Genomic DNA, 21144 nt, shown 5'->3' with positions numbered 1-21144 from the left:
TACTTCAATTTGATAAAAATAAAACAGCACAAATAATATTTTAAAAGAATGGTTAGGTCTCAATCTATTAATATTGGTTAGAGTCTTCTGGGAATAATTTGTGTTTAACAAAGAGTGTTTAATATCGGGTGTGGCTTTAACATGTGGTTAAAAAAGCAAATAAAAAGAACATTTCTTTCTGCAAGACACAGCTCATGATGATTAGGAATGCCTCTGCATCAGGTAAACTGCCAATTTGAGGCATTTATTTGAATAATATAAAAATAATTTGAGTCTTTCTGAACCCCTCAATTACATAGTCCTGAATCGCTAGTACTCAGTAGAACAAACATGTTTGGGAATTCTGGCATGAATTATTCAGATAATTTGCTGCTCCTCTATTTCATTTTTGGACATAAAGTCACATTCTGACTGACCAAAATTGGAAAGGCTTAAATTTAATTAACAGTTTCTCAAGCACTCTAACTTGCTGACTCATAGATTGGGCATAGATACCATATTTCCATAGTCCATGAGCACCAAACACCAACTCACAAGATTATCCTAAAATGGCTCACAGGCACACTCACCATTTCCACTGGTAGCCAAAGTCGGGAAAACGTTCTTCTTTACAGATCTCCTCCTCAACCTTACTGAGAACACATCTAGAAATCTCATTGACTAAAATATGAAATTCTAGGTCATAGTATGAAAATCAGTAGTTGTAGTTGTTGCTAGGTGCTGTCAAGTATGACTCATAGCAAGTCTATTTACAACATATCTGAACCCTGTCCTATCCTGTGCCTTCCTCATAACCTCTGACACACTTGAGCCCATAGCTAAAGTCACTTTGCCAATCCACTTGGTTGAGGTCCTCTCTGTTGCTGTCCCTCCAACTTCCCAAGCATGATGTCCTTCTCCAAGCCTCTCCTAGCAACGTAATCAAAGTATGTGATAGGAACTTTCATCATCTTTGATTCCAAGGAGCACTCTGGCTGCGCCTTCTCCTAGACATATCTGTATATTCTTTTGGTAATCTATGGGATATTTTATTTACAAAATTAGAATACATTGTTTTTCACACTAGATTCTTACCATTTCAGTCCATGGGAATGGGATCTTTAGTACTTCTCTCCAGCACCACAGCTCAAAGCAATCAATTCCTCTATCATTCTTACACAATGTCCAGCTCTCAGCAGCTTAGAAAGTAACTGAAAATACCATGGTCTGAATCAGGCACACCGTAGTCCTCAAACTAACATTATTGCCCCTCAATAATTGACAGAAGTCCCTGACTAAAGACTTTCCCAGTGCAATGTATCTCCTGATCTTCTGACTGTACCAATTAAGTATACTGATTGTAGATCCACATAAGATAAAGTCGTTGACAGTTTCAATCTTTTCTATATCGTGATGTTGTCTATTGGTCTGGTGATGGGAATTTTTGTTTTCTTGACATTGATATGCAATTCATACTAAAGGCTGCAGTGCTTGATCTTCTGCCACAAGTGTTTCTAATCCTCTTTGCTCTGAGCAAGCAAGGTTGTCATATGCATATCAAGGGTTATTGATCAGTCTTTCTTCGATCATATTCTTCTTCAGAGTCCTGCTCCTTGAATAATTTGCTCAGCACACAGGTTAAATAGGAATGGAGAAAGGATACAACCGTGATGCACACCTTTCTTAATCTTAAACCATGTAGTGTACACTTGCTCTGTTGGCACAACTAGGTCTAGGTTTCATATGAGCACAGTTAAGTATTCCGGAATTCCCATTCTTCTCAGTATTAGTGACAATGTTATGGACCACACAATTAATTGTCTTTGCATAGTCAATAGAGCACAAACAGACCCTCTTCTGGTATTCTTTGCGATAAGCCAGAATCTATCTAACATGAGTAATGACATCACAGACATCAATCCAGCTTGAACTTCTGGAAGTATTTTGCACTACTCTAGCTGTTTTTGAATGATTGTTAGCAGTATTTTGCTTGCATATGACATTGTTCGGTAATTCCCACATTCTGTTGGGTCACTTTTCTTGGAAATGGGAACAAATATGGAGCCCTTCCAGTCAGTCAGCCAGGCAGCTGTCCTTCAAATATCCTGGCATAGACTGATGGGCACATTCAGAACTGTATTAGTCATGTGAAACATGTCAATTTGTGTCCCAGCTGATTCCCGGGGCCTTATTTTTTTGCCAATGCTTTTCATTGCAACTTGAACTTCTTCCTTCATTTCCATTGGCTTTTTTCATATGGTTTTTCCTGAAATATTTCAGTTTTGGTCAATTCTTTTTTGGTACAGTGATTCTGTACATTTCCTCTGTCTTCTTTCAATGTTGCCTGGATCTTTCAAGGTTTTGCCCATAGCATCTCAACGTACTGCAACTTGAGGCTTGATACAGTAGGCAAACTTACAATAAAAAAATCTCTGAATTATATATTCTTATTAATTCAGTAATTCATCATGTTTTCTTATCTCCTTCTCCTCTGTCCCCTCTCTATCTCTCTTCATCTCTGGATAGTTATAAAATCTTTACCACATGACAGGTGTGAGTACTCCATTGAGGTCTACTGTTTTTATGAAGTTCTTATACCTTTTATGGCCTTTACCATGATTTATTGAATTTTCTTTTAATTGACATTGATAATGCTGCCCCTAAAAGCAACTATTGTGCAGTAAAGAATGGGGCCTTGCACACAGGGAGCTCTGGCCTTTGTCCTCTATTTCTGGGAGGGTGGGAGGTAATCTGTGTGATACCTGTTAGAAGTGTCTCTGTTAAGAGTGCATCTGGGTACACTGGACCTCAGGTGGCAGGCCACACCCTAGGATGGAGTTTGAAGAGGCCAGAAAGACCAATCATGTTGGTTTAGTGTAAGGATGTCAGATCACATCAGCTAACATGCAGACTGATTTCAACCATATGGACAATGAATCACTATGGCTAAAAATTAAGTCTCAATACCTTTTCAACCTGTATGCAGAACAGACTATCTGGGAGACTGGGCTCTATGAGGAGAAATGTGGGGTCAAGATTGATGGACGATCTATCAACAATCTGCGTTATGCAGATGACACACCCTGCTTGCTGAAACTGAGGAGGACCTGAAGCGCCTCCTACAGAGGGTCAAGGACTGCAGCCTACAATATGGATTGAGGCTCAATGTCAAGAAGACAAAGATTCTCACCACTGGACCAATTGGCAGCATCAGGATGGATGGTGAAGAGATTGAGATTGTACACAGCTTTAGTTTGCTTTGCTCCACAGTCAACACTCTAGGCACCAGAAACCAGGAAATTAAAAGGCGCATTGCCATGGGAAAGTCTGCTGTTAGGGACCTCTCCAAAGAACTGAAGAGCAATGATGTCTCTCTGGAGACTAAAGTGCATCTGATACAGGCCATGGTCTTTGCAACCACTTGTTATACATCAGAGAGTTGGACAATGACTAGGGAGGATAGAAGGAGAACTGATGCCTTTGAGCTGTGGTGCTGGAGAAAAGTATTGAGAGCACCATGGACTGCTAGGAAAACAAACAGATTCATCCTGGAAAGGGTTAAACCAGGTGGCTCCTTGGAGGCAAGGATTCTGAGGCTCCATCTAACATACTTTGGACATGTTGTAAGGAGAAACCAGTCCTTGGAGAAGGACATCATGCTTGGGAGGGCGGAAGGACGGTGCAGGAGGGGAAGGCCCTCTATGAGGTGGACTGATATAGTGACTGGGGTAATCGGGATGGGAGTGTCAGAGACAGTGCGATTGGCACGGGACAGAGCAGAGTTTAGGGCTGTTGTACATAGGGTCGCTATGAGTCACAAGCGACTCGACGGCACATAACAACAATAACAACAACAACAACAATAACAACAACAACAATAACAAAAACAATTCTGGACATATAAGCTCAGATGAGTTTTCCTATTTGGCAATACTGTCTTTATTTTCAAACATTTAGGGTAACACATCCTAAATCCATGAAAGAGGACAACAGATTGTTTGGAGTGGGGACTCTCCCAAATTCTGCTTTATTTATCACTTTTGTCTGATCTTGATCTGTAGGCTTTCCTTGTAGTTCGTTACAACTATGAATATAATAAGGAGCTCTAGTACTATATTGTCAATGGAATGTTGCATTGCTAACCAAAAGGACGTTATGTCTCTCGTGGTTTGAGTCCACTAGTGACTCCATGGGAGAAAGATTGGCAGAGTCGTCTCCTTAAGATTTACATCCTCACAAACCCAGCAAGAATCTGTGTTGGGACTGACTTAATGGTTGTGAGTTTGGTTTGACTTTTTGGTGACTATAGTAACCTTCAATGAGTTCTATGTCTTTCAAGTAAATTATCAAATCTGATAGTGGCTTTGATAACACCCTGAATAACTTCTGATGTTGTGAGAAGTGAAGGCAGACTTATAGCAAAAGTACCCTCTAAACTTTGTATTTTCTCTGACTTTGAATAGAGACCAAAGTTCATTTTGACAATACCAAATGTATAATAGCTCAGACCTAGAGTTGCTTAAATAAACAATAAGGCAATTCAGGGATATGGTGTTCCTGATGGTTTTAAGTTTGCACTGCTCCTGGTGAGGGAAAGGAAAGCCTTTTGAACTCAGCTCTCACAATCTTCATCAAGAGTCCAAAAAGAGAAGCAAAGAAAATTACTTAGAGAGAAGAAATGCCTCTGGGGAAAAGCTACTGCTCAGAATTTTAAATCTCAACTGTCCTGTGATCTAAAAATCCAGCCTCAAAAGAGGTGACAGACTTTTAACACTTTTAATGTGTAAGGATGTCCCTAGTGGAGGCAGACACGTGGTGCCCACATGACACTAAAGAGCCGAACAAAGAAGTCTTGGTGGTGCAGCGGTTAAGCGTTCTGATTCTAACCAAACATTTGATGTTCAAGCCTACCAACGGCTACACAGGAGAAAGATGTGGTCTGATTCTACATAAATGACAAAAAATGACTCTTGGAAAGCTTTGCTGCATACAAGTCTACTTTGTGTTCCAGGGGCTCTATGAGTGGGAATACGCTTAAAGGAAAGGAGTTCTTTTAGAGTTACATTGATGTAAACGACATCATTTGGAGTAAGGAAAGGTGGGTAAGAGGTGCGTGAATTGTGTAACTGTTTGCTAAGTTCTCTTATGGACTTTATAAGATTTGTTGTTGAATGCTGTTGGGTAGATTCTGACTCACAGCAGTTTATGTACAACACATCAAACCCCTGCTCTATCCTGTGCTATTTTCACAATCTCTGTTGTCCTTAAGCCCTCTGTTGTAGTTCCTATGTCAACTATCTCCTGGAGGGTCTTTCTCTTCCTTGCCGAGTCTCCATTTTTGCAAACATGATATTCTTTTCCAGGGTCTGGTCTCTCCTGACAACATGCCCAAAATAGGTGAGGCAGTCTCACCATCCTTGTCTCTAAGAAGCACCCCTGCTGTACATTTTCCAGGTCAGACTGACTTGTTTGTTCTCTATTTCTGGCATGCTGATTTTGGTTTCCAAGGAAAGTCTTCCCTTTGTACCCTCCTGCAGCAAGGGTATTGTGTGGTCATGAATTCCACGTAGTCATCTCCTGGTTTACTAGACCTGCACAAAAGAACATGGAGGCTTCATTACACCAGTCTTTTCTAGGTCTGAACTCAGACTCTGTTTCACTGCCTTTGGCTATGGCTAAGAAATTTATACAGCTTTGCTATCTGTTGACTTTAACCTGTAAAGTTCTTATTGGTACTTCCTTTCTTCTTTTTTTTTTTTTAAATTATTGTTGTTTAAGGGAAAGTTTATAAGACTAATACGTTTTCCATTATTTATATATAGATTGTTTTGTGACACTGGTTGTAATCCCTACTTCTAAAGTGAGTTCACAGTCCCATCTTCTAATGTTCTTACCTTCTGTATCTTATATTTAGCAAACATTGCCATCCTGGACTCATATAACTGAATGTTCTGAGAGGTATGTTTCACATTGGTGTTGTAGGTTCACAGTGACCATATGTAAAACAGAATCAAGCTTATCCTATCTTTACAATTTTTGCTGTGCTCTGCAGTCACTATGTCAATTGTATAATTGAGGGTCTTCATCTCCTTTGCTGAGTTTTACAAGCATTATATCCATATACAAGGACTTCCCTTCCTAATAATATCTCCAAAGTGTGTAAGACTTAAAAACATCCTTGCTTCTAAGAAGCTGTGATTAGTGGCTACCAGATGCTAATATCTCAAGTCAAAATAAAGGGAGATATGCTGAAGTCAAAGAGCTGAGTAGAATATTTCAAAGGACAACTCAAGAAGGACAACGTGTTATAACAAAATGTGCAAAGAGATGGAGTCACAAAACAAAAATAGAAGAAATTACTTGAGATTTCTTAAGCTAAAGAACTGAAAAACAAATTCAAGCCTTCTGTTGAAATACTGATGAATGTGATGAGTAAAATCTTGAATAATAAAGGAAGGATTAAAAGAAGACCGAAGGACTACACAGAATCACTGTATCCAAAAGAACTGGTAAACACTAAAAATTTAAAGCAGTACCATATGAATACAAACATTCATCTAAGTTGTATAGCACCTGTCTGTCCATTTTCTGTACAGAGGTAACTTGAGGTTGTTGTGATGCTGAACACTGTGTTACTGATGTGTCAAATGCGATAATGGTTGCCCTTGGTGGACAGTGTTTGGTGGAGCTCCCTGACTAAAACAAGCTTGGAAGCAAGAGTGGCACCCACTTCCAAAATAGCTTACCTCTGGAAACTCTATGAACTTGGAGAAATGATAAAAGTTATACAAGAGTTCAGCTATTTTATTCATAGGGTCACTATGAGTTGTCCACAACTCAATGGCACTTAACAAAAATAACAACAACAACAACAATAACCACCACCATATGAATAAGAACCACTGTTAAAACAAGTTCAGCTGCATTGAAGACATTGGGGATGGGGGAGAGGTGCCAGAATTGATGGGCTACCAACTGACATGTTTCAACTAACAGATGCAACTTTGGAAGTGCTCGCCAGTGTCTGACAGAAAGTTTGGAGGATAGGTATCTGGCTGACTCACTGGAAGAGGTGTTTTTGTTCCTATTCACAAGAAAGGTGATTCAACAGAATGTGGAAATTATTGACGCATACAGACAAAATATTGTTGAAAATAATTCAGAAAGAGTTAGAATAGTAAATAGACAAAGAATTGCCAGAAGTTCAAGGTGGGTTTAAAAGAGGGATGACATCAGGGATGGATCATGTCTGAAAACAGAGAATACCAGTAGAATGTCTATTTGTGCTTTATTGACTATGTAAAGGCATTTGATTGTGTGGATCACAGCAAATTATATCTAACATTTGAAGAATGGGAATCTCAGAACATTTAATTATGCTCATATGAAATCTATTCCTAAATCAAGAAGCTGTTGTTTGAATGGAGCAAGGGAACATGGCATCACTTAAAATTAGGAAAGCGTGTGTTAGGGTTGTATCCTTTCTCCAGACTTACTCAGTTTGTATGCTGAGAAAATCATTCAAAAGGATGGACTTTATGAAGACTGTGGCATCAAAGTTAGAAAGAGACATATGAAAACCTCCATTATCAAACGATACAATCTTGCTTGCTGAAAGCGAGAGCTTGAAACACAATTTTCAATATGGATTTTATCTAAACATGAAGAAAAAAAATTCTCACTACTGAACCAATAGGCAACATCATGATGGATGGAGAAAAGATTGAAATTACGAATGACTGTCATCTTACTTAGTATACAATCAATATATTTGGTTCAACCAATCAGGATATCAGGGAACATACTGCGTTGGGAAAATCTGCTGTCTGAAACCTCTCCAGATTACTGAAGAGCAATGATGTCAGTGTGAAGATAAAAGTGTGCCTGATTCAGGCTATGAAGTTTTCCATCACTTGGTATGCATCTGAGACCTGGACAATGCATATGCATAACAAAAAAAGGAATTAATGCCTTTGAGGTGTCATATTGGAGGAAAGTACTGAGTATCACACGGACTGTAAAAATAACAAACATATGCCAGAGAACAGGCAACCCTCCTTGGAGGTAAGGATGGTAAACTTTCATCTCTCACACTTTTGGCTAGGAGAGGCTATTCTTTGGAAAAGTACATCCTGCTTAGAAAAAATAGAGGGTCTGTTAAAGAGAGGAAGATCCTCAGCAAGACTGACACAGTGTCTGTAGCAAAGGGTTCAAGTCAATCAAAGATGATGGTGGCACAGGATAGGATAGGGTGAGTCATACTTGCCCTGCGGGCACCTAACAAGAACAAAAACAATTCCCTAGGCAATGGTCCCATGTGGTCAAAGAGGGTGTGAATTGTAGTGACCAGAGGTTAATTCTATGTGTAATTGTGATCAATGCTCACGTAATGTGTTACAGATCCAAGATACACTGAAACTGTGGGAAATGACTTATTTCTTTGGTATTTAAAGATAAGTAACTGCAAACACTTCCTTGGGATTGTAGTAACAACTCGTCCTATTTTTTTTTTTTTTTAAAGATAAATCTACTTGAAATAAACAAAATCATCCTCTACAGTTTAAACACATTGGGAAGGTTGCTGAAGGTAATAGAGCTAAATCTAATTTTAAAGGGCATTGAAAAAAATTTAGTTTCTTTGCTTTCAAGCTGTTGCCAATTTAGAAAAATAAACAGCAAACAGAACTCCAGGACAGAGCTGACATTCTTTAAAATGTTACATTCATTGGCCCTAGTTTTTCCAAAAGCGTTGCTATGAATTGAGGTCAACTTAACAGCTATGGTTTGTTTGGGTTTTTTTTTCCTTAATAGAAAAATAAATTTCTCAGGAACTAAAATGAGATTGAAGAGTATCCCTGGCAATGGTGCCTATTTTCTCCATTTTTCCCTAACTGCTACTCAGAGTGCCATCTAGTGACTCTACAGTATGGCGCTAACTCCGACCCAAAAGATGGCCTGTCACTCTCCAAAGTTAGGTGCCTACCATTCGGTCTACAAGTAACTGCTTGGGTCAAGATTAGAAAGGATCACTCATAAATAGACTTGAGTTTCTTTTCTTCTTTGGTGGGATTGCACAGATAGACTCAAACAGATAGTAAAATAAATTAGGTGTTTTTGGCTCACATTCCAACTCTAGTCTTAATTTCCCAGAGGAATCTTTATATCCCTAGAAAGAGCCAGAATCACTCCATTTAATCAGGTCATGCTCTCAACTGTAAGATCACGAATGAATTAGAAAAATATCTGCTATGAGTCTGGAGTATAGGTCAGTTATGAAACTCTCTGACTCCTTTCTAGTGTGATAGGGCCACAGTTTCCACTTTAAACAGAAAGACATGCCAAAGCTAGTCCATAGAGTTACGTGAGTAATGAAAAGGCTACTTTAAACTCCCCAGCTACTTGATGGGGAAAAAAAAATTGGTAATCCCCATGTGTTTTCCAGCCTTTAAAACATCTCTGAAGGATCAGCTATAAGTTGATTCCAACTCAACAGTAATGAGTTTTTAGGCTTGACCATTCAGCTATCAGTTTATTACACTCTGGTGACTTGCATATAATGCTAGGATGCTACAGCACTGGTTTTTCTCATACCCATTAGAGACAGTTTTCAATAGAGCTCTCAGACAAGATGGACTAGAAAGAAAGGTCGGATTACTTCTGATAACTAGCCTTTAGCTCACAGCTAAGTGTTATTCAGTATAGTGTTAGAAGAGTTTCCCAGAGCAGCTGGACTGCACTTCAGAAACATAGTGATTTCAACAATGTACTAGAGAATACCATGAGAATGGTGCAGGACCAAGCCCTGTTAAGCTATGCTGTGTATGATATTGCAATCAACAGGAGCAGATTTGATACCAGCTAAAAAGATCTTCTTGTTCCTGACTAAATCATCTCGGGGAAAAATCTGAGGGCTTGAAAACTAAGAATGAAGACCAGATGAGCTATGGGATGATATTAAGAATATCATCCATGAAGAATGCAAAAGGTCATTACAAAGGCATAGGAGGAAGAAAAGACCAGGATTGATGCCAGAAGAGACCCTGAATATTGCAGCAAAATACCAAGAGGCCAAAACAATTGGAAGAAATCAGAAAGTTAAGGAGCTAAACAGAAGATTTCAAAGGGCATTTCAGGAAGACAAAGCCAAGTATTATAGTGAAATGTGCAAAGAGCTTGAGTTAGAAAATCAAAAGGGATGAATTTACTCAGCATTTCTTAAGATGAAAGTACTGAAGAACAAATCCAAGCCCTGAGTTTGAATACTTAGGAATTTTATGGGCAGACTATTGAATGGTACAGGAAGCCTCAAAAGATAGAAGGAGTACAAAGAGTCACTGTATCAAAAAGAATTGGCTGACACAGAAGAATTTCATGAAACTACAAATGACCAAGAGGCAATGGTGATGAAGGAGGAAGTTCAAATTACCCTAAAGGAATTGGCCTAAAAAAGTCTCCAGGAATTGAAGGCATACCAATTAATATATTTCAACAAACAAATGTAGCCCTGGACGTGCTCATCATGTTGTACCAAGAAATCTGGAGGACAATTACATGACCAGCTGACTAAAAGAGACTTATATTTATTCTCATTTTAAAAAAAAAGATGATCCAAAATTGTGTGGAAATTATTAAACAATATCATTAATACCACACATAAGCAAAATCCTGCTAGAGATAATAAAAAAAGGACTAGAACAGTACATTGACAGAAAACAGCTAAAGAACAAGCTGGGTTAGAAAATGAAATGGCACTAGGAACATCATAGCCGATGTCAAGCAGGTCATGACTGAAAGCACATAGTACCAGATGAAGGTCTAGCTGTGTTTCACTGACAACGCAAAGGCATTTGACTGAGTGAATCACAGCAAACTATGGCTAAGTCTGAGAAGAATGGGAATCCCACAACACTTGGCTGTGCTTATGTGAAATGTATACTTAGACCAGGAAGCAGTCCTCAGAACAGAACAGGGAACACTACCAAAAATATTGCTCAAAATAAATAAAGTTGTCAGGGATGAACCATGTCTCCATACCTTGTCATTCTATAAGTGGGAACAGAAGTTGGACTTTATGAGGAGGAATGTGACATCAGGATTGGAAAAAGATTAATCAACAATACATGCAGATGACAGTGTTACTTGCCGAAACCGAAGAGGATCTGAAGCACTTGCTGCAGAAAGTCTAAGACTGAAATTTCCATTATGGATTGATGCTCAACAAGAAGAAAACAAACATTCTCACACCTGGGCCAACTGCAGCACCATAATAGATGGAGATTGTTAATAACTTCAACTTGCTTGGTTTCACAATCAACACTGTTGGCACCAGCACTCAGAAAACCAAAAGACAAATTACATCAGGAAAATGTGCTGTTAGGGACCTCTCTAGAGTGCTGGAGATCAACAGCGTCAGTCTAGATATTAAAGTGCACCCATCCAGGTCATAGTCTTTGCAATTACTTCTTATGCATCAGAAAGCTGGATGACTAAACATGACACAAGAAGAATGGATGCTTTTGAATTTTGGTGCTTGAGAAGAGTATTGAACATACCATAGATTACCAAGATAACAAATAAGTCTGTCCTAGAGAGGCTGAAACCAGATTGCTCCTTGGAGGCAAAGATTTTGAAGCTCACTGGGCACATGGGCAGGAGGGACTGGTCCTTGGAGAAGGACATCATGCTTGCAAGGGTGGAGGGACAGGACAAGAGAGGAAGAGCCTAGATGAGATGGATTGACATAGTGACTGGGGTCATGGAGATAGGTGTGCTGGAGATTCTGCATAGGGTCGCTATGAGTCGCAGGTGACTGGCCAGCACTTAACAACAACAATAAGAAAAATTTAAGAAGTAAAAAGAGAAAGGGTAAGGATATTTATGTAAACACATTGAATATTTTAATTTTATTATGGTTTATGATTGTAATCAAACTACTACTATGTCTCTTTCTTTCATTGATGTTGAGTTGAAACTGATGCATTGGTGACCCTTGAGAGGGTTTTCAGATGCTATAAATTACTTAGGAGGAGACTGCCTATCTTTCTCCCAAAAAGTAGCTGATAAATTTGAACCACCAATTTCAGTTGGCAGCACAACTCCTTACCCACTAGGCCAGCAGAAATCCTTATAAAGTTAATGAATTTGTTAAGTTCAAAGACTGAGCCTTCAGGGAGAAAAGTTAGGAGAAAAGGGTAAACAAGTGTAAGACATCTGAGTGTGTCCACAACCTCTTTCTGCATTCTGATTTTTATACTACTATTACAGGAAGTTGTTCAGCTTTGTTCCTTTGCTCATGAAAATACAGAATGGAGTATTTCTGGCAGGAGAATAAATTAACATAGTAATCGTCCTTTTCCAGATTCCTGTGGAAGCCTGAGGGGGGAAAAGGGGGCGGGGGAAGCCCACAAAACCCCTTAAACTCATTGCTGTTGAGTTGGATTCTAGCTCCAGCTGAGCCTTCCTGAGATTTTCAGAGGCTGTAAATGGTAAGGGAGGAGATGCTTCTATTTTCCCCAAGGATCAGCTGTTGTATTTCAATAGCCTGAGTTTGGGTTGGCAACACAACTTCTTACCCACTGAGCCATCAGAGTTCCCTAGGAGTAATCAGCTATAACTCTTTCCCTCAAAGTTTGCCAAATCTTTGTACTTTCTTACTTCAGGGTATCACTAGTGACCTCCATTTTCGTATAAAAGGAGAAGTTTTCAGGCACTAGAAAACACTTCAGCCTAAGAGGATAGAAGTGGAAGACATAGCTGGGAAGAACAGTAGTGGGCCTATCACAACACTTGTGAAAAGAATGGTTGTTTTTTGTCTATTTCCTTCATAATTGAGGCCCTAGAATCTCAGAATTGCCCCAAATCCCATGCCCATATGTGACTGGAAGGAGCCCTGGCAACTTGCCTTCTCCAACAGAGAGTCTGATATATGGATATCACTGTTGTTGTTAGGTGTCTCTGAGTCAAGTACAACTCCTACCGACACTATGAACAACATATCTGAACCTTGTCCTATCCTGTTTTCATCCTCTCTGACAAACCTGAGCCCAGTGCTGTAGTCAGAGTGTCAACCCACCATATTGAGGATCTCCCTATCTTTTTCTAACAGTCCACATTTCCTATCTTCCCTTCCCAAGGAATAGCTTCTCCTAGAAACATGCTCAATGTCTGAGGCATGAAGCTTTGCCATTCTTGCTTTCAAGCAGCACTAGACTGTGTTTTTCTCAAGACATATCTGCTTATTTTTCTGGCATTCCATAGGATATTCAGTACTCTTCTCCAGTACCACAGCTAGTGACCAGCAAAGAATGAAGTACTAGAGCTCTTCAATATATTGGGTTAACGAGATCCTGAGGGACATCTCTAAAATGCTGAAGACTTAATTTCCTTCTAGCTTGAAGGCCTGGTGGTAAGATCTTCACTGCCAGCTGGAAGGCACTAACTGATGCACTGGAGAAAGATGGGAAATCTCCTCTTGTGCGATTTTCTGTCTCTGAAAATCTGCTGGAGGGTTAGTTATGGATGGTTTCTAATTCAACAGTACACAGCAATAACAACAACCAGTTTGAAGAGAGATGGCAGCAGATGAAATCTGATTTAATGGAGAAAAAAAGAAGAGTGACATTTCTTGAACTTAGTATTGTGAGCGAAAATTCATACCTAAAAAACGCACATCCTCACTCACCTATATGCAGTCTTTTGAAGATCTGGAAGGGAAAAGTGCTGAAATGGCATGTCATAAATTTTCTTTCAAAAATTATCTGAAAGCAACAGTTATCTAATAAATATATTAGAGGCTTAACTCTCCTGAAATACGCCAGTCAAGAGACACTAACTCTTCGGTTGCTTTTTTTCTTTTACTGCTTTCATCTTGTCAAGGAATAGGCATGTTCCTAGAAAAGCACAACTACTATGCTGCTAAGACGACTTTGCTTAAGAAGGTGCCCCAGCCTTTAAGGACATCCAAAGATGACCTTTCTTTTATGTATATGACCTATGCATTCTGTCTTAGCAAATCCCTTCTTTAACTAATAAACATTCATATGATTAGCTGGCTGACTGACACTTGTTTTTAACGCTGAACTAGAGATATTGCCAAGTGACCGAGCCTTGCTCCTCCCAAAGCCAGTAGTGGTGATGAAAGGTATTTTCTGCCTATAATCATCAATGAAACAAAGTTCCAGCTCTAATTATGATCAGACAGATTCTGATTCATTCTAGGTATGACAGGAAATTTTATTTCTATACTTGCTTGACTCCATTGTGACAAAGACTGAAAGCCAAAGTCAACAAAAGAAAACAGCAAGTCTGAACTGAGTAGATTCTTCTGGCCTCTGGCACTGGAACGAAGGCCCTTTAATGGGGCATGTGCTAACATTTTAGAAGCCGGTAAGCAGTAGTCTGTACCTATTGCTGTTTGGAAGAAGAGTTGTAATTCTCTAGTTTCTTCAGGTCAACCCCTGCTCAAACTTGCTCTAGGTCCATCTCTTAAAAATTCATGCAATTCCAAGCAAACACCCTGGTAATGCTGAGGAAGACATCCTCTAGTGCCAAGTACTGTACACAGCTAAGCAGATGCTCTTCAATCAATGTGTTAGAGGAAAGACTGATGTAGATGCCCTAAGTCTCCTACCTACTGTTTGGGAAAAAAGACATTTGTCAATACCATTTCAGAATATGGCTTACATCAAGTTTACACAATCTTACAGGGCCTCCACAAGAAAAAGACTGATAATTACAAAACAGGCAAAAGACATGGAAAGACTTTTCACAGAAGATATTAGAATGGCCTAGAGACACATGGAGAAATGCTCAAAATCACAATAAGAAAGATGCAGATCAAAAGCACAAAGAGAAACCATCTTATTCCAGTAGCAGTGGGAAAGTTAAACAGGACAGCAAGTAATAAATGTTGGAGAGAATGTGGAGAGATAGGAACTCATATACTCTTGGTGTATCTGTAAAATGGTACAACTAGTCTGGAAGGGTAGTTGTTAACAAAGCCTACAGGATCCTGGGGGAATAGGGTATCTGCATGATGGAAGTCTCAACTTCTTGCTGTGTGTGACACACGGGGGTTCCCAACGTGAGCTAGGGGTTCACAATGTGAAACAAGACCTCAGCTCTGTGAGGGGAACACTTAATTGTGCTTATGCAAAATCTATACTTGGACCTGGAAATCATCCTCAGAACAGAGCAGGGAAACACTGCATGGTTCAAAATCAGGAAGGGACTGTGACAAGGATGCATCCTGTCTCCATACCTTCTCAATCAATATGCAAAACAAATCAAGTGGGAGGCTGGGATTTATGAGGAGGAATGTAGCATCAGGATTAGAGGAAGACTCATCAGCAACCTACTTTATGCAGATGGCACAACCTTGCTTGCTAAAACTGAGTGAGATCTGAAGTGCTTGCTGCAGGTCAAGGACTGTAGTCTTCAATATAGATTGAAGCTCAACATCAAGAAAACAAAGATTCTCACCACTGGGCCAAATAACATCATAAAGGATGGAGAGGAGGTTGAGTTTGTTAACAGTAATAGCTTGCACCACAATCAACACTCTCAGCACCAGCAGTCAGGAAATCAAAGGATGAACTGCATTAGGTAAATCTGCTGTCAGGGACCTTTGCAGAGTACTAAGAAGAAATGATGTTAATCTAGAAACAAAGGTGCACCTAATTGTCTTCACAACTACTTGCTATGCATCTGAGACCGGGACAATGACTTAAGATGACAGAAGAAGAATTGATGCCTATGAGTTGTAGCGCTGGAGAAGAGTCCTGATCATACCATGGGCCGCCGAGAAAACAAATTTGTCTGTCTTGGAGAAAATAAAACCTAGTTTCTCTTTGGAGGCTAGGATTTTGAAGCTCTCTCTTACAAACTTTGAGCAGGTGGCCAGGAGGGTCCAATCCTTGGAGAAGGATATCATTCTTGGAAGGGTAGAGGAACAGCACAGGAGAAGAAGACCCAGGATGAGATGGATTGATACAGTGACTAGGGCAGTGGGGGTAAGTGTGTCGGAGTCAGTGTGATTGGCTCAGGATAGGGCAGGCTTCAAAATGTACATAGTGTCACTATGAGTTGCAGGTGACTCAATGGCACATAACAGCAACAATAACAACTCTAGAAGGCAATTTGGCATTTCCTAAAAAAAGCTGAACATAAAATTCCCTATGACCCAGTTATTCCGCTGCTTGGAAGATACCCCGAGAAAATTAGAACTGCAGCACAAATGGAGATTTATATACTAATGTTTATAGCAGCCTTATTTCCCATCACAAGAAATGGAAAGAGCCCAAATGTTCAACCACAAGTGAATGGATTGAGAGATTATGGTACATTCAGACAATGGAATAATACTATACAGAACACAGTACAATGATTTTGAAAATCACGACCTAAATTGGGAGGGACTGGAGAGGATTATTATAAGTGAACTCAGTCTCATTAGGACAAATACTGTATGAGCCCATTATTTTAAAAGTAGATAACTAGTAAAACATGTATGAGGATTCAAGGCAGGGGGTGGGTACGTGCAGAGGGGTGAGGATGGGCAAGAGGTAATAATACAGTCACACAAATTAACTGGAGGAGGAAAAGGTGGGTAAATGAGATGGGAAAGATCCAAGTGTGGTAAACAATGAATACAAACTTTCTAAGTAAACCACGAAAAAAGAAAAATTTTATTAAAAAATCATCCAAAAACATGCAATGAGCTCAGTACATGCACAAGTCTCAATGAACACAAAACATGCAGGAGACAGAAGACAGCAGAGTAGCAGATTCTGAGGGCAAAGGAACTTGTTGAAATGGTTGTTCTCTTATTATTGAAGGAACCATTAAATCACTTGGGAAAGTTTCATTTGAGAAATTTGCTTTGGCATGTTTAACTTACTACGTCTGCTTTTTGGGCATAAGTGTGACTTTTCCAGCTGAGACAAATATATGCCAATTTTTTTACTATAAGGGCAGTGCATGGCAGAAATGTGTACCTATTTAGAAGCAATTTATTAGAGAGCTATTAACTAAAAATTGAGTTTGGTATGGTCTTTGCAATTACTTGTTACGCATCAGAGAGCTGGACAATGACAAAGGATGACAGAAGAATCATTGCTGCCTCAGTTTTGGTGCTGGAGAAAAATCTTGAACATACCATGGACCACCAAGATAACAAACAAGTCTGTCCTGGAGTGGATAAAACCAAGTTTCTTCTTGAAGGCTAGGATTTTGAAGCTCCATCTCATATACTTTGGGTACGTGGCCAGAAGGGACCAGTCCATGGAGAAGAACATTATGCTTAGAAGGGTGGAAGGATGGTGCAGGATAGGAAGGTCCCAGAAGAGAAGGATTGTTATAGTAACTAAGGTAATGAGGGTAGGTGCATCAGAGTCAGTGAGACTGGCTCAGGACAGGGCAGCTGTCAGAGCTGCTGTACATAGGGTCACTATGGGTCATAGGTAATTTTGATGGCATATAATAACAACCACCACCTCAAATAGTCTTTAAATCTCACTGTAATGGGATTTTAACCTTACAGCAAATAAAGAACTATACAAATTTGATGCTCAGCTGGGTGATTTAATTAGACTGTGTGGCTGATATTCTTGGCCATTCCATTCCACAGAAAACTTCACATTTTGGCTGTGATGCTGTTTTCTGATGGCATAATATATGCACAGAATATACAGAAAGCATGGCTTGAAAAGATACTCTTAGCCTGTAATCACTAGATGTAAGCCATGGATTATATTGCATGGTGTTTCAACAAATGTGATGATATAGTTAATGGCACATTCTGCCATCTCCTGTGTACTGGCAGAACTTTAGATTTCTATAGTATTCTAATCAACACTTGGGATCCTGGACTTTAAACTGCCATCGTGAAAGTCTCTTGTGGTATAGTTAGTCTAGGTCATTCTAAAATTGAACAGTTAAAGACCTTAGAAATGCAGTTTCTAATTATATGCTTTTAAATTTGGTTCAAGAAAAAACTATTCAATCATATGAAGAGGGAAAAACTCCAATTTAAGACAAAATATGGACCCAGAAAGGATCTACCTAATGCAGATTGGAGGGTAATCTTGTAGGAATGCTTCCTAATACCCAAAACACAAACACTAACACTCCAAGAGAAGGAGTCAAGTACATTGAGGGGTTAGAATATCATATCCTGTGATTTATCTACCTCTCTGTTAAAGTCTTTTCAAAGGAAGAACAAAAGGTATGCACTCCACCATGACATGTCTCATAAGGAACAAGTGACTTTGGTTTTCCATGCATCCTGCTGAATTTTTCTGGTGATTTCCTTAAGATGACACAGGTCGCCAACATCTAGTGGTAGAAATAGTAATATAATCTATGCAAGTGGGGGGGGGAAGATATTCTCCAAGTAGTACTTACTGCCTTATTCTTTCCTTTGCTGGCCAAGCTCAGGGGACTTCCCTTGGTGTCTATCATCTTCTTGCCAAGTGAGGTCAAGGGTGGGGCACAGATCTTTAGCTGGTTAGCTGTTTGATAGTTATTGTTATTGTTCTGGTTGCCACTTAGTGTCTCCATGATAGACCGAAAAGTTCCGAAAGGCCTTTTAAGCTGATCTCCTGACTCACTGCTCATGGAGGTCTTCTGGGGGGTCCTGCCCCTATCTCTATCCTTTTCTCCATTAAGTTCAAGGTTAGTTTGCTCCATCTGCACCACAGGCTCCTCAAAGGTAACTCGGAGTTTGGAGTTCTGAGATGTTCGGCGCTTGGAAGATGGCGACTTGAGGGCACTCTTGGGACTTGTGGCAATTTTTTGGGCAGCAGTACTGTCAGGGCTGGGGTGAGTGGAGTCTCCAGGGGGCTGGTTTGGAGGAGTATTCCCGGAGCCTGGATACTGGGATTCTGAGTCTGGTTCACTGCTCTCTGAGGTGGGAGATGGACTATGGCCATCCAGAGACTTAGAGGCCTTGATACCAAAAGGAAATCGGCGTCCTGATGCCAAAGTGTGTTTCTTTATCATCAGGTGTAAGCTCTCTGCACTGTCCATACTTTCCACACTTTCCACAATGGGCTGTGGCCGAGGCCTGTCAGCCTTTCTCACAGGCGTAGTCTTGGGGTCCTCAGAGTGGTTAGAGTCTGTGTCGGACTCACTCAGTGACCTCTGCATTAGCTGCCGCAGCCTGGCTAATTTCAATTCTCTCTTTTCTGGAGGAATCTTTTTTGAATTTCTAGAGGATGAGTGAGCATCCTGGAATTCCAAAGACAGCTTTTCCTGGGTGCAGACATTCTCTGAGATTTCTTTCCCCAGTAACTGCCGTAGGATTTTATCAGAATCTTCATCTTTTCCTTTGGCCCTAGTTCGGCTAGACAATGGCAGGTTTCCAAGACCCTGAATTCCCTCTTGGACTCCTGGGTTGCTTTTGATTATAGATTCATCATCTGCATCTAGAGGTTTCCACTGGGATTTTCTGGAAGCTGGTGAGGATGGTGAACTGAAAATAAGATGAAAGATATATGAGTTTATCCTACTGGGTTAAAATTACTCAGTTACAGTAATTGCATGCAGTTTATTGTCCCTAGTATCTTATCAATAACTAAGAATGGAATAAAATAAATCTACTGCTACTGAGTTTCTCTGACAACAAAACATGCAGGAGACAGAGAAAATGCATGACATTCGAATTTACCAGCAGCTCCAAGAGAAAGGTGGACAATCTCTTCCCATGGTATTGTCTATGAAAACCCACTGGAGGGTTACCTATGGGGTTGGTCGGTCCTGGCTCAATGGTATACAACAACAACAGAGAGTAGAATTGTCCCATATAACTTCCAAAATGGTAAATTTTTATAAAAACAGATTGCCGCATCTTTCTCCTGCAGAAGAGTTGTTGGGATCAAAGAGCTAACTTTTCGGTTAGCAGTGAAGTACTTAAACACTGTGCTACCAGGGATCTTGGAATAAGAATGGTGTTGTTGTTTGCCATCAAGTTGGAACTGACCAATAGCTGACCCTTCAGTGAGTTTTCAGATGCAGTAAATCAAATAGGAGGAGACTGCCCATTCTTCTCCTTGGAGCATCTGGTAGATTTGAACTGCATGCTGTTGGGGTAGCAGTGTGGTGTCTTAGGTGATCTGAACTATTTTATAAGCAATGTGAAAATACCCCATCATGCTGACTGAGCTATAGCGAGCCTCATATTTTGTGCCACTATGTTGTTGTTAGTTCTTCTTGTATTGGATGAAGGTTGGCTGTGGACTGTTTGGTTGGTGCTGAGTGTGGGCCTGAAGTCTCTTGTGGGAGCCAATGGGAGCCTGGTGTGTGGGCCTGGGACTTTTTAAAATTCAACTGGGCCCTTGAGGGCTGTGGCCCTCAGGCCTAGTTTTAATTATGTTTGAAATGAACATTCTCCTAAGCGGTAAAGCACTGTTCTGTCATCTCACTCTAATGAGGTAACTGGGAATGCTGTGATACTGAACAGTGTGCCACTGGTCCGTCAAATGCCATAATGGTTACATATGGTTGTCAATATTTGGTAGAGTTCACAGATTAAGAAAGGCTTGGGAGTAGTGGCATCTACTTCCTAAATATGCCTGTGGCAACTCTATGAACTGAGAGAAAGAATAATAGTTATAGAACAGGGTTAAGGTCTTTTGTTTCTAGGGTTATCACTTGACACCTTAACAGCAACAAAAATAGCAACATATAATGCCAGGCCTTGTTTCCATTTTGGAGCTGAGTGAAGCAGCTAGACTCTATAAGATGGGTGTTCTTGTTTTGGCTGAGGGTCAACAGAAAACGTTTGATTGTTGTGGAGGGTTTATTTTGTTTGTTTGTTTCTTAAAAGCCTCTTGTTTAGAGTCAACGAGACCTCCTGAAGGTACTTTAATTTAAGGCCAAGCTCTTGTCTCCATTTCACAGATGGGGTGAAGCTACTGGACTCTGTAAGATGGTCTTTCTTGCTTTGGTTGAGGGCTGGTGTGGAATGTTTGGTTGTTTTATTTAAGCCTTTTGTTTAGAGTCAACAAGACCTCTTGGAGGGCCCTTGTATTTAAAAGTTGGGCCCAAGGGATTATCGTTTAATCCCTTGTACTATATTTTGGAGGAACATTCTTCTAAATTGTACCGCACTCTTCTGTCAATTTGCTGTGGAGTCCAACTCCTAGCAACCCTATGAACAAAGGGTCG

The 21144-nt window shown here is 40.1% G+C and overlaps 1 protein-coding gene across 1 annotated transcript in view; it reads right to left on the bottom strand.

The window, feature by feature from the left end:
* Positions 1-21144, bottom strand: part of SNCAIP (synuclein, alpha interacting protein) — a 139657-nt gene that overhangs the window by 7134 nt on the left and 111379 nt on the right. The window contains exon 9 of the mRNA XM_006885995.1: positions 18382-19450. Coding sequence (XP_006886057.1) covers positions 18382-19450 — 1069 coding nt within the window. The remainder of the gene's footprint in view (positions 1-18381; positions 19451-21144) is intronic.

Source organism: Elephantulus edwardii, unplaced genomic scaffold (genome assembly GCF_000299155.1).
Source record: "Elephantulus edwardii isolate Elephantulus edwardi_28Jun2011 unplaced genomic scaffold, EleEdw1.0 scaffold00046, whole genome shotgun sequence".
Classification (NCBI taxonomy): domain Eukaryota; kingdom Metazoa; phylum Chordata; class Mammalia; order Macroscelidea; family Macroscelididae; genus Elephantulus; species Elephantulus edwardii.
Note: the sequence above shows the minus strand (reverse complement) of the source record. Positions and strands in the feature narration are given on the sequence as shown.